The 13,818-nt window shown below is 46.2% G+C and overlaps 1 protein-coding gene across 2 annotated transcripts; it reads right to left on the bottom strand.

Moving 5' to 3' along the window:
• Positions 1–567: 567 nt before the first annotated feature.
• Positions 568–12,220, bottom strand: NACA (nascent polypeptide associated complex subunit alpha). 2 transcript variants are annotated; one of them, XM_060165823.1, is made up of 9 exons: positions 12,092–12,220; positions 11,148–11,219; positions 4,036–8,457; positions 2,757–2,842; positions 2,138–2,215; positions 1,710–1,856; positions 1,225–1,353; positions 890–1,012; positions 568–697 (listed from the first exon to the last, which is right to left on the bottom strand). In XM_060165823.1, exons 2-9 carry the CDS (start codon positions 11,215–11,217, stop codon positions 683–685), a joined length of 5,070 nt encoding a protein of 1,689 aa, XP_060021806.1. In that variant the 5' UTR covers positions 11,218–11,219; positions 12,092–12,220; the 3' UTR covers positions 568–682. The 2 variants fall into 2 exon arrangements, with proteins under 2 accessions (XP_060021806.1, XP_060021807.1); XM_060165824.1 differs by lacking the exons at positions 568–697; positions 4,036–8,457 and having other exon boundaries at positions 711–1,012; positions 12,092–12,172.
• Between the last annotated feature and the right edge of the window lie 1,598 nt (positions 12,221–13,818).

Raw genomic sequence — 13,818 nt, 5'->3', positions numbered from 1 at the left:
TCTTACATGACAAGATGTAACCAACATGAAATGCTTGCCACAGAAGCCAGACGGGGCCCAATATGTATTCAGAAAGATCGCAGGTCAGAGAAGGGGATAATTATTAAATAAAGAAGAATCAGGGACTTCCCTGGTGGCGCAGTGGTTAAGAATCCGCCTGCCAACGCAGGGGACACAGGTTTGAGCCCTGGTCTGGGAAGATCCCACATGCCGTGGAGCAACTAAGCCCGCGTGCCTCCATGCTCTGCAACGAGAAGCCACTGCAATGAGAAGCCTGCGCACCGCAACGAAGACCCAACGCAGCCAAAAATAAATAATAAAAAGTAAATAAATTTATTTAAAAAAATGAATAAGAATAATCAGGATTTGCTACTAGTTAACATCTGGGAAAGAAATGAGAAACTTTCAGTTGTCTCTGAGAACAAGAAGTTCCTAATAGATAGCCTGAACAGTTATCATCTCACAAGAGGTGAAAAGGCTGAGGTTTTAAGAGGGGAACCTGAAGTACTAAACCTTTTCATTTCTAGAGCTTTCACGTTTTTTTGGGGGAAGAGATCAAGCACGAACTGAGTTCATCCAACAAGAAGCCATAACTTTATTAATGATAGAAACAGTACAAATTTCAAACCCAGCTGCAGTTACTCTTTTGAAACACCAAAAAAAGGTCCTCTTTTCAAGATGGTTACATTGTTAATTCCTGTAAGAGAAAAGAGATCATCAGAGGTGGTTACAGGTAAATTGAGAGAATTCAGGTCACTAAAACCTGAGGCAACTCAGAAAAGGCTTTGGAAAGAGGCTTCCTAATTGGCTGATATTAAGCACAGAAAATAAAGTCACCCACGATTGGTTAGGGCAGAGGGAGTCAAGGAATAAAGGCTTGGACACTTACCATAATAGCATTTACAATATCATTACTGTTGTTCTTCAGGGCTCGGACTGCCTTTGCTCTCGACACATTTGCTTGTGACATGACCAATTCTATGTCCTTAACTTCCACACCTGTTTCATCAACCTAAAAGAGAGAGAAAAAACACTTAATGAACTAAAGGCAAGAACAACTTCAGTAGTTCTGTCAGGCATCTCCTGAATCTAGCTCTTAATATAACTCAAAAGCTACTTAACTCAATGGAGTTCAAGAGCCTAAAATAATATAGAATCCACCCATCAATACAAACATAATATTATCTTGTGAGGATTAAAAGCACAAAAGATTTCCTTATATACCTCTTCCTCTTCACTCTCCTCTTGTACAGTTGGAGTCTGTGTGTTTTCTTGAATGTTTGAGACAGCTTCACCCTGAACTTTGAATTTCTCAGCAGCTGCTAACTGTGCTTGCTGAGATAAATCCTCGATCTATAAGGCAGAAAATAGAGAGATTCATGTGAGTAGATTGATCAGCAGCAAACCAAAGAAATCATTTATATCTTTTCCAAACTCCCGCTCTTAAACCCACTTCACATTAACTTACTACGTATCTTTAAATCATGTGGCCTCACTTGGATTATATATTACTGCAGACAAAGAAATAACTTAGGTCTAAAGCAGTGGTTCTCCACTGGGGGTGGTGGTGATTTTGTTCCCCATCACACTGCAAGTGATGTTGCTAAACAGACAGCCCTTCCACAACAAAGAATTATTTGACCCAAAATGTCAATAGCGCTGAGGTTGAGAAACCTCGGTCTAGAGCAACTCCCAAGAACTTTCCTTACCTTGGCTTCCCCAAAAACTATGTAGGTATCTGAAGCTGGGCTCTTGTATACATCTGGTTTTGTGATGACAAAAAGGATATTCTTAGATTTCCGGATAGTGACTCTAGTAACCCCTGTAACCTGTCGAAGACCCAGTTTGGACATAGCCTAAAGAATAAAAAAGAACATCAGGTTTTCAACTTCTTTAGAAGCAGCTTCAGGAAGTAAGGAACATAATAAAACTACATTCTAAGCAAAGACTTTCTGTGGGCTAAGAAAAGGAAAAATACAGAATTGATTTCCAGGCCTCCTGGGCTTTCTGCCATAGTTAACTTCTGTTAGTTTAACTAAACGTGTTTATACCACTACCAAGAGTTCCACCACAGTTTCCCCTCTCGAAAGGTGCTTCATCAGCACCTTTAATCCTTCTTTATAACTTAAACTCTTACCTTCCGTGCCTTCTTTTCACTCCGGCTCTGTTTTGCTTTACTGACTGGTTCTTCATCGATTTCAGCTGCCGCTGCCAGCTAAGAAGATCAAACAGCTATGAGTAAACTGGAATGTAAGACCTGGATACCACAATCCCTATGTGGTTTTCCCTTTATAAAGGTTCACAGCTCCAAATACATAAGTCAGCTTCTCTGATCAACACTGGTCCTCCAATGCTTCCTTGACCTCCTTAACTTACTAGTACTTACACTAGTAAGTTAAGAGAATACCCACCTGGTGCAGTGGTTAAGAATCCGCCTGCCAATGCAGGGGACACAGGTTTGAGCCCTGGTCCGGCAAAATCCCACATGCCGTGGAGCAACTAAGCCCGTGCGCCACAACTACTGAGCCTGTGAGCCACAACTACTGAGCCCATGTGCCACAACTACTGAAGCCCATGTGCCTAGAGCCCGCGCTCCACAACAGAAGCCACCGCAACGAGGAGCCCATGCACCTCAACAAAGAGTAAACCTTGCCCGCCGCAACTAGAGAAAGCCCACACGCAACAATGAAGACCCAATTCAGCCAAAAATAAATAAGTAAATTTATTTAAAAAAAAAAAAAAAAGAGAATACCTACCTGGGCTTGCTGTGTGGTTGCCTGTGTAGAATCCTGTTCCTCAAGCTCTGGTACTGATTCATCACTATCAGATTCTGTTCCAGACCCTAAGAAGACAAGTAACTTTTACTATTTTATAGTAAAGATTACAAGGAAGAGGCACCTCACCATGGCCTCCCCAGACTAGAGGTCACTGGCTTATGCTAGACCTCGCAAAATTAAGTGTAAACCAACTGACTTGTATGAAGCCAGCTCGTACTGATACGACAGCCCCCAACTCAGTCACAAACTAGTGTGTACACATCTATTAAAGACCCAGCCCCAGAAACGAGAGATAATTACTAGATACAGCCGAGCAGTTTATGTAACTGCTTCCTTTCCCTCAAGGTCTTCACTTATGGCACAGGTAAACACCAATGACTTATGTAACGCCAAATTCTACCCAAGAGCCCAACCGTCTTAGAAAGGTTCTGGTAAACAAGGTGCCTCCAGATATACTTAAGTGAAAAAAAAGTAAGATCACATTGTGGAGGCAGACTGGGGGTGGGGTGGGGGACGATTTCCCCTCATCCTTTAAACTGGGTTGGGGGAGGCCAAAAGCAGTTGTGTACACACATTTAGCCTTATTTTCAAACCACTCACCCTAGCAGTTTGATCTAATCAACACAGCTTGAAGATTCTCAAAAATGCTGATCTACAGTTCTGTAGCCACCTCTACTAGATACTCTCTTGTGACCTCTTCCATTTCTTCCAAAAATAATTCACATATTTAAGTTTCCCTCAATTCAAAGGCCAAGCATCAATAGACTACTAAGGGAAAAAGCATACACCTGCACCATTCCCAGGCTAGGAAAAATAGGTCTTTTAAGAAAAGGGAGTCCCTGGGCACTGGTTATTACTAAGTCTAAGATGTGAAAAGAAATTCAAGTAGTTCTAGATTTCCCAATATTTTAGCAAATCCCAGGCCCAGGGACAAAGTTAGTGATATAGTAGAGTTTAGAGCAAATTAAAGGTCTAGAAGGTCTTGGTTTTCAATGTCAGATCAGTTAGGTAAAAAAGATGACAGATCCAGAGTTAGTCTGAACCACATTACACAGGATGGTACACAACAGACCATCTGAGGTGAAAACCAAGATTCTGTTTCATATTCCTAGAGCTTTGGCATTTAAACTTATCGTTCTACGTCCAAACACAAGCAGATATACTGGAGAAAGCGGCGCATCCTACGGTTAGTATCGGTGGGTAGCCCCCAGAGGGTTGTGGGCAACACACCATGCACACGGCAAACCAAGGCAAATACCCTTATTATTCTTCAGAACAGGCTGCTTGGCAGAGGGGGTTGGGGCAGGGATCCCAGCAGGTTTGGGGGTGGGCATGTTGACGAGGACCGGCTGGAAAGGCACTCCCCCCGAGATTGGCTCCGGGGGAATCAGAGGCGGCAGCTCATCCTTATCAGCAGGGGCTGAGGGCTTACGGGGTGATTCCAGCACCAGCCCAGGTGAGGACGGCAGAGATTGCTGTTTAGGGAGCAGAGGGGGAACTGGGGAGGGAGCAAGAGGCAGAGAGACTGATGGGGTAGGTGCTGGAGAGACAGATGCAGATCCAGCTTTAGGAAGGACCTTCTCTGGGGCAGCTGCTGCTGAAGGGGTAGACGTCTCAGACTCAGGAGGAGCCAAGGGGCCCTTTGGGGAATGGAAAGAGTCTTTGCCCTTTAAGAGAGAAGTAGGGAGGGCTTTTGGAGCCTTTGGAGAAGAACCTTTCTGAGTGCAGACTGTCAGTAGAGGAGCTGGAGCCACTGCAGGAAGGGATCCTTTAGTACCATTCTGAGCTGAGGGATCTGGGCACACAGGAGGTGAAACAGAACTCTTCTTCTGAGTGGGAGCTGTGACGACTGGTGCACTTTCTAGAGCTGGAGCATCAAGCACTGCTTTGAGAGCTGTGGGGCCTTTCTTTATTGGGGGCCCTTTAGATGCCTGAGGTGCAGTGGACCCCAAGGGACATGTGACTGAAACTGGGGAAGTACAGGGCTCTTTGGGGGAGGGAGGAATCACAGCTGGGGGAGTGGGAGCCCCTTTGGAGGATGAGGTTGCTGGCCCCCCTTTCGGGGCTAGAGACTTTTGGGGGGAGGAAGGAGTTACAGCTGAGGGAGTAGGGACCTCTTTGAGAGCTGGAGTTGCTGAGGCTCTTTTTGGGGAGGGAGGAGTCACAGATGGCGGAGTAGGGTCTCCTCTGAGAGGTGGGGCAGCTGGGGCTCTTCTGGGAGATGGAGTTGCTGGGCCCCCTTTGGGGGAGGAAGGAGCCATGGCTGGGGAAGTGGGGACTTCTTTGGGGTCTGGGGTTGCTGGAGACTCTTTGGGGACCAGAGTTGCTGAGGCTTTTTTGGGGGAGGGAGGAGCCACAGATGGGGGAGTAGGGTCTCCTTTGAGAGGTGAAGTAGCTGGGGCTCTTTTGGGAGATGGAGTTGCTGGGCCCCCTTTGGGGGAGGGAGGAGCCACAGCTGAGGGAGTGGAGGCTCCTTTGAGTGGAGTTGCTGGGGCCTCTTTGGGGGTGTGAGGAACCATAACTGGGGGAGTGGAATCTCTTTTGGGAGGTGGGGCAGCTGAAGCTCTTTTGGGAGACGGAGTTGCTGGGCCTCCTTTGGGGGAGGGAGGAGCCACAGCTGGGGGAGTGGAATCCTCTCTGGGAGGTGGGATAGCTGGAGCTCTTATGGGGGCTGGAGTCCCTTTGAGGGAGGAAGGAGTCAGAGCTGAGGGAACAGGAGCCTCTTTGGGAGATGGAGTTGCTGGGCCTCCTTTGGGGGAGGGAGGAGCCACAGCTGGGGGAGTGGAGCCCCCCTTTGGAGGTGGGATAGCTGGGGCTCTTTTGGGAGATGTGGTTGCTGGGCCCCCTTTGGGAGAGGGAGGAGCCGCAGCTGATGGAGTGAGGGGCTCTCTGGGAGATGGGGTTGCTGGGCCCCCTTTGGGGGAAGTAAGGGCTCCTTTGGGAGGTGGGGTAGTTGGGGCTCCTTTCGGGGAGGAAGGAGTCACAGCTGGAGGAGTGGGGGTCTCTTTAGGTAATGAGGTTGCTGGTCCCCCTTTGGGGGAAGGAGGAGCCACAACTGAGGGACTGGGGGCCTCTTTGGGAGATGGGGTAGCTGGGGACTCTCTGGGAGACAGAGTTGCTGGGGCTCCTTTGGGGGAGGAAGGAGTCACAGCTGGAGGAGTTAGGGTTTCTTTAGGGGATGGGATTGCTGGCCCCGCTTTGGGGGAAGAAGACATAGGTAGGGGAATGGGAGCCTCTTTGGGGGATGGGGGAGTAGGGGAATGCTTCTTGGCTAGTGATCCTTTACGGACATGAAAAGAAAGATTGGCCTCTGGAAGAGAGGAAGGTTCAACTGGAGAAACAGTGAATGACAGATTTCCAGCAGGAGTATCAGGGATAGCAGGTACACTTTTAGAAACAGAAGGAGCAAGACTTAAGGTAGTAGTAGCTGAACCCTTCTTGGTTGGAGTTCTTTTGGTTTGAGGAGACACACTAGTCCCTAAAGGAGATGGGGAGTCAGTTAGGTAAGTTCCTTTGGAAGATGCAGTAACAGAAGCACCAGAATCCTCAGTTGGGTACCCTTCAGGAGAGGAAGCCACAGGTGCCAATGCTGAAGTTTGAGAAATACCATGAACTTTCTTTGCACCTTGAGGAGTACCAGCTGGAGGAAGAGGGGGAAAAGACTCAGACTTGGGAATTTCAGGGACCTGTGCCACAGCAGCTGGAGAAGCAGAAACATTCTGGGGAGATAAAGTCACAGCTGGAGCCAGAGGGCAACTTTCAGAGGTTGGAGGGACCAAAGGTAAAGTAGTAAGAGTGGAAGTACTCTTCTTGGCAGGGTGGCTTTTAGAATCTAAAGAGACAGCTCCTTCTAGAAAAGGACTGGCTACAGGTATAGGAGTGGAGGTACCTTTGGCAGTTGTAGGAGCCATCCCATCAATGGCAGTGCTTTCCAAAGGAAATGTAGTTACAATTGGGGTAGTGAGAGAACTTTTGAGAAGCAGACTAGTTGGATCTGGGCTTGCATAAGAATCTGTCTTGATTATAGAGGTTGGGGAGTTGACCCCCAGAGAAGAGGTAGTAGTACTGGCTGGCTTAACTAGAGGGAGAGGCTCTAGGAAGCTTTTCTTTGCTAAGGTGGCTTCAGGAGAAAGAGCTATCTCCAGAGAAGATGATGTACTTTGGAGAGAAGGGAGATTTTTAGGGGCTGCCAGGGCTGGTGAAACAGGGAGACTTTTGGGGTTCTCGGGGGCTGGCAGAGGTTGAGAGACAGGTATCCCCAGAGTGGTGGTTACTTGAGGAGTAGGAAGCTCTTTGGGAGCCACAGGCGCCATAACCAAGGCAGTTTGGGAAACTGAGTCCTTACTGCTCATGGGACCTGATGAAACTGGAAGAGAGACACAAGTAGCTACCTCAAAGGTAATAGATGCTGCAGAAACTGTAGAGGAGTTAGCCATCCCAAGTGGGGTGGTTCCAACAGAAGAAACAGGAGCTTCTTTCAAGCCTGGCCTCCCTGGAGAAGAACCAAGAATCTGGGCCACCAAAGGTTGATGAGCAGCACTAGGAGAGTCTTTGAGAATCAGAGAGGCTGTAGGAGATATCAGAGAAGAGGTAGCTACATTGGAAGAGGCTATGTCAGTGATAGTAGAGAGGCCTTTGTCAGCAGACAGAGCCAGAGGGGAAGTTGGAGCTCCCCCTGGAAAAGCAGCCTCAGCAGTAGGAACCACCTCATTTTTGGAAAGAAGGGGAGGAATTAGAGATCTCTGAGAAGGGTAAGAGGTACCCGTGGAAGAATGATCTACAGAAACAGTATCCTCTATGGGATCTGACAGAATATTAGAACCTGAAGGTTGAACAGGAGAACCAAGAGAAGTGAGGAAAACTGGGGGGGCATGAGGAGCCACAGGAATAGACTGAGTTGAAAGAGATAAAGCAGCAGGTGGACTAAGGGGTCCCTTTAGGCTGAGGCTTGCAGGGTTTTGTGGAGAAGTCAGAGCTGAGGAAATAGGGATGCCTTTGACCTGAGGGGAAGGAATGGCTAAGGGAGTGGCAGGTGGCGTCTGAGGACATGAGGCTAGTCCAGACTGAAGAGAGACCAAAGGAGTTACAAGATGGGAAGAAACAGCACTGACTATACCTGGAGGGCTGGGGGTACCCTTTGGATTAGGGACTACTTGAGAGGGAGCTTGAAGAGGAGAGGGCTTTGGTTCTGAGGAAGCAACTGGAGCTGATAGAGACGTCACTGACCCTGACTCAATCACAGCAACCGAAGGAGGTGAACTAGGAGGGTTAGGTGGATAGCCAGAGCTCTTCTGAACTGAGTGGGGAGCCAAGGCCACCAGAGCCAAGGGAGCTGAAGAGGAATGAACACCTTTCAGAGTTGGAGTTATTATGGGAGAGGCCAGAGCTAAGGCAGCTGGGGAGATGGGAGGCCCTATTAGGTTTGGTAGGAAAGCTGGGGTGCCAGCGGGGGGAGGGGCAGCTCCCAAAGGCAGGGCTGTCCCAGTGGATGACTCAGGAAAAGGAGCTTCAAAAGGGGTTGAGGCAATAGTAGAGGGAGAAAGGAATGAGGAAGGCTGGTTAGGGGTTGCCAGAGGGCATTGCTGGGAGGCCAGGGAACAAGGAGGGGTAGGGGTAGGGGTAGGTTTAGGCTGCCCTAAAGCAGCAGTGACACTCAAGGCTGAAGACACAGGAAGCAAAGCTGGAGGAGAAAAGCAAAAAAAAAAAAAAAAAAAAAAAAAAAGAGGATAAAGGAGGAAAGGGAAGGAAAAAAACAAAGGTGAGTTATACAGCCCAACTTGGTACAACATGCCTCACAGAAAACATTGGAATTTTAAATCTGAGAATGAAAGTCACCATACAGGATTAGACAAAGGTGACAAGCAACAGCAATCTTCCCCACACATACTTCAGTGGTCAAGTAAGAATACATCCCTCTCCTCATCTCCCACATTTCCCAAGTTCTACTAAAGTAAGTGAAATATTTTAGGGTGAAAAACAGTCTAAGAGCAGCCTATTAGTCTCTAAATGGGGAGCACAGGCCCAGGAGTAAGTTGGGAACAGCATGCTTTCTACCCTTTCCCAGTTGTGCTCTTCCCTTCCCCCCTCAAACAAACCCTAAGTCTTTCTCACAGGCCATAGAATCACCACTAGAACAGTTCTACCCAAGGAGCATGAACTAACTGAAACAAATACTGAAAACTGGAAACAAGGAAGACAGTCAGTGGCAATAATGATGGGGAATCAGAGCTGAACGATAAAAAACAGGCCTTTTAATGCTCAGGCTTCCACTAAGTCAGGAAAAATCTGACCCTTAATACTGTGTATTAAATACTACTTCACTTAGCCTCCCTATAGTTCATTTTACTTACCCAAGTCAAACAAAAAACCAACCACAAATGGGTGGACTCCACAGTCTCTAAGTAATGTTAAGTCTCCAAACATCAATCTAAGATGAATTAGACCATGAAAGACAGCTTAGTCACAAGGGTAGGAACTGTATTATGAAACTGTAACTCAACTTGATAAACCAGACTGTGGTTCTATTTTGAAAGTAGGGAACTGGAATGGAGAAAATACATTGGATCCCCACCCCTTAATCCGGATGAGTATGCCATTCTGCCAAAATAGGCACTATCTGCACTAGAGTAAACCTAAGCAAAAGGTTTTCGAAATGATGAAAAAAATACCATGCTTACTAATCAGGAGGTAACACAGGATTAGACCAACAAATGCTCAACACCTAGAAGGGAGTATTATTTAAAAAAAAAAAAAAAAGCTTATAGCATCCAAATTCACTCAACCAAAGGTACCCCAACTACAGAAAAGACAGGTGGCTCAAGCAGTTTTTCCTCAAGAGCTGGTAGGTGAAAATCTTATGATTACAGTGCAAATGTTCTCAAACATATTAATCAGAATTTGAAACTTAGAATGTTTTCATCTCACTGGACCTCAAGATGGGATTAAGGCCCAAATTACTTGCTTTAGACACCATAACGAATCCCGAGTCAGTTTCCTCATTCATTCTAATCATTATTTAATTATAGTTACGTATTAAAAATACTCCAAATGTTCATCACGGGTGCTTACTTAATATTATCATCTAACCTACTGTGCAATCTCAAAATATTCCAGAATAAGTTTAACAGCACTAAGGATTGCTTCAGAAGCAAATAGCATTAATTTTGAAGCTTGATCCAGATTATTCTAAATTCATCTGAATTTCAGTCTCCACATTTGTAAAATCAAGTTGAGATTCTCTAAAGTTTTGTTAGCACTGAAACTACAGAATCTTTTAGAGACCATTCCTTTATTTTTACCTTCCTTAAGTCCCTTGCAGTTCAAGGATTTCATATAGTTTACTTCCCAGCTCAGAGGCCCCCTCCTTTTTCTTTGCTAGCAGCTGTATTAATCCCTTCAGCTGCTAAAATCAGACAGGTGGGGAGGGAGAACCTTAATGCTTTCAACTATAAACAACTCTATTTTAATTCCAGAAGGAGACAAAAATTGCCGTTAAGTCACAGGTGGAGTTTAAAAGAAAATAATGAATTTACCATAAAGGGGGAATAAAAAAGGTGAGGATGGAGGTCACAGCCTGAAAATTCCCTTCATTTAGCTCTGCACAACTAATAAGCAAGAAGACTACCATAAAAAATTTTTTTCCCTACCCCTTCTCAAGTTTTATAGAAATGTATTTTAATCAGAATTCAAAACCTGCCTTACACTATGTTCTACATTCATTAATTCCAAAGCCGAAGAGCAGTCAAAGGAAGGCTCTATTTCAATTCTGGGTTCCAGATAAGTTGTTGATGCAGGCACTGTTCCAGCACGCTAGAAACGTCTCAGCACCAATCCATAAAACAAGTTAACCAATCTAGGAGGGCCTGGGGCCCAGTAGGACACATTTACCATCAGCAAACATCTTATCCAGGCATGTGATGATGGCACAATGCCAAGCACTGCCATCTAAAACCTTGCAACCTGCTGGCTGGAACTTCACAAAAGCTCAGGTCTCCTGGACCTGCCAGTGTGTCACCTAGTTCCAACAGGTAAGAATCAGAGTCCCTTTCCTGCTCAGTTTTCCTATGTGAGGGGAAGCTTCCACAACAGAGCTACCTTTGAGGCAGCTCTCATAACCTACAAAGCAAGCCATGGAGCTTTTAATGTTCCCGAATCTTAAATATACGGTTTTTATTCCACTCTCTAAGCAAGTCCTTTCAGGAAAGCTACTATTGTGGACTCTACTCCCTGGTAAAGCTACAGCCCTATCTTCTTTAATGAGAGTCAACACTGAAATACACAAGTATATTCTATTTGTCACTTAACCCACCGAATAGCTTTAGGGTCGATCTTACTATCTTAATCAAGGGCAAGGGGTCTAGGGGAACCTACCTGTCTCAGCCTGGGGCTGTGGCAACTCCTGCTCTGTAGCAGGGACGGTTTCTGTGGCTTCACCGGGCATTTCTGAAGGGAATAAAAAGGAGGCCTGAAATGACTCGGATCCGTTCTGCTGCCCAACCCACAGTGAAGCTTCAAAGTGCGGAGGGCTGTTAGAAAACCATAAGCGTGGGACAACCCTCCCCAAAGCAGCTGGAATAGGTGAAAACCACGACGTAACCCTCCCATTTTTGATCAGCAGAACCACCACCTTTTACCGCTCCTCTACACTCTGCAGAGAGCGGATTTCCCAGTGCCCAAGGATTCGTTTTATTCCACACTCCAAATCCCACACAGAAGCAATTACCACTGCGTTCTCCACCCGAGGGAGAGGCTCGCGGTCTGGCTCCTGAGCACGGGATGGGAGACTTCAGACGCTACCTTGAACAGTCGTCTCCCCTCGCCGCCCCGCCCCCCCGCCCCGCTTCCTGGGCTAGGACCTCAAGGACTGCCGTTTGCCGACTTTCGGGACCCAGGAGGAGAAACAGGGTGTCCTAGGTCCCAACACTCGCTTGTCACAAGAAGAGTGTGTGTGTGTGAGCGCGCGCGCGTGCGGAGGGGCTGTTCCAAGGCTGTGACCCCTTAACCTCCTCTAGGTTCTCGTGAAGCGGTTCCCAACACCAGATGCAACCCACTTCCATCCCCGACGCCGCAACGGCTCCTATCTCCCCAGCCCTGGACTCGCGGCCTACGGCCTTTCTGCCCTGCTTTTGCCAGGACACCAACAGCAGACCCCATTTTGTCCGGAGGCCCCAAGGCCACACTGCCCAGGGCTAAGCAGGAACCCGGTGGCCCCATAAAACCTCCAATTCTCCTTAGTTCCCAGTCCTCGGGGCGGCTCAGCCCGCAAGAAAGACGGATGGCTACGGATAAAAAGTCGTGACGAAGACAGCACTTACTGTGCGGGGAACGCGGAACCAAGATGGCGGCAGAAAAAGAGCTGGCGAGAGCGTGACCCACGCCTGTTGCAGAACGAAGCCTGGCGGAGGGGGCGGGACCAGGATCCGATTCCGGGTCAGGAGCTGCCGGCAGTCACTTCCTTTAACCAGTGAGCCGTTCGGGTATTTCCAGTCTGGGGTGGTGACGAGGTCTAAATAAGGGTATGAATTTAGAACAGGACTCGCTGGCCTGGCAGGAACTCTCTTCTCTGAGCCATGCAGTCCTAAGATAGCCGACCCCTTCCCGTCCCCCAGGTCGAGGCATTTTTGATACGCGAAGGGCAATTGTAGGAGAAGCAAACTCTGCTCCCCTGTCGGTAAAGCAGCCACAGCAGTATTACTGTTACTTTCTGACTTCCTTTTCTCAAATAATTCAGGAAAATATGGTGTTAAGTAATGCTGAATGCCACAGAGATTGTATTCACACCGTTGGAAGATAGCTGTGACCTAGGTTAATCCTCAATTTTATTTTTGGAATACATAATTTAGACTGAGATTATTATAAAGGTGTAAATTCCCCTATTCAGAAAAAAGAACATAGGCGCATATACAATTCTTTTTGCTTGTTTTGGACATTATATCCTGAAACTCATCCGTTCTAGAGGCCCAGGATCCCACGCTTTATACAGTAGGATTTTTGAAAAGTAGAATGTAACAGTGTTTTCTTAATGAAAAGGCTAGGGATCCTGACTCCCATATCCTCTCTCCAAAAGGACTCAACACATACATTACCTAAACCAGCTAACACTATTTGAGCCAGTGGCTTTAAGACAATGGTGGCTGCCTTTTAAGATAAGCAATGCTTTGAAAGCTACTTTAAAATTTCTGATATTTTACCATAGTGAAGTGAGGATTAGGATTAGTGAATTAGGATTAGTGAATTAGGATTAAATGAGTGGAGTTTACCAGGAATGAAAAATTCTGAAATTCTCTTTAGATAGGAGTGGCAATATTATGGAGTGAATAAGAACATGGATTTTGAAGCCAGACTCCTTTGTTTGAATCTCAGCTAGGTTACCTAATGGCGGCCTTCGGCAATTTAATTAACACATATATGCCTCAGTTTCCTTATCTATGAAATGGGGATAACAGTAGCTGCTTCATAGGATTGTTAGGAAGATTAAATTATGTACATTACTTAAAAAGTGTTAAAATTGTTAATAGAATTTCTACCTAATAGTGATCTGGGAGACTTGTCAATGCAGTCCATTTACCTTCAGAAGGGCCAGCAATAGCCATCTCCTTAGACAAACAAAACTACATTTTGACCATTCCCCTTTCTTTCCCAGCAAGCCCACTGACTTTTCTAACTCTGTTAATGATTAGCTAAGGAAGGACGTATTTTCTTTCTTTGGGTTTCTTTATAAACTGGGCAAGTTTGCAGACGGAAACCAGTCCTGTGCCCTTTGTTTCTACAATTCTCATATATGGATGAGAAGGCAAATCAGCTAGGGAAGTCAAGTCTTTGTTTCTGTTGTCTTCAAGAACCAAACACTCTTTTGCACAAGCACAATATATTCTGTAATTTATTTTATGGGCAATTTTACCGGTTTTTATCAAGGGCTCTAATATTAAAGCATTAAAATGTTTTAATGCTAGACATATTAGAAGCCTAAAACATCTCTTGCTGAAAGCATAATACCAGTCTTTCTACTCATTCTGAGTTAGGATGGACTAATGAGTCTTTA

The sequence above is a fragment of the Lagenorhynchus albirostris genome, chromosome 11, assembly GCF_949774975.1.
Source record: "Lagenorhynchus albirostris chromosome 11, mLagAlb1.1, whole genome shotgun sequence".
Lineage (NCBI taxonomy): Eukaryota > Metazoa > Chordata > Mammalia > Artiodactyla > Delphinidae > Lagenorhynchus > Lagenorhynchus albirostris.
This window is presented reverse-complemented; position numbering and strand designations above follow the sequence as displayed.

Bases quoted from the DNA above. Each gene is read 5' to 3' on its own strand.
- NACA (XM_060165823.1), bottom strand. From the start codon at position 11,217: ATGCCCGGTGAAGCCACAGAAACCGTCCCTGCTACAGAGCAGGAGTTG. The intron at 8,458-11,147 runs GTAGGTTCCCCT...TTTCTCCTCCAG, and splicing joins ACAGCCCCAGGCTGAGACAG to CTTTGCTTCCTGTGTCTTCA. The intron at 1,857-2,137 runs GTAAGAGTTTAA...TTTATTCTTTAG, and splicing joins GTGAAAAGAAGGCACGGAAG to GCTATGTCCAAACTGGGTCT.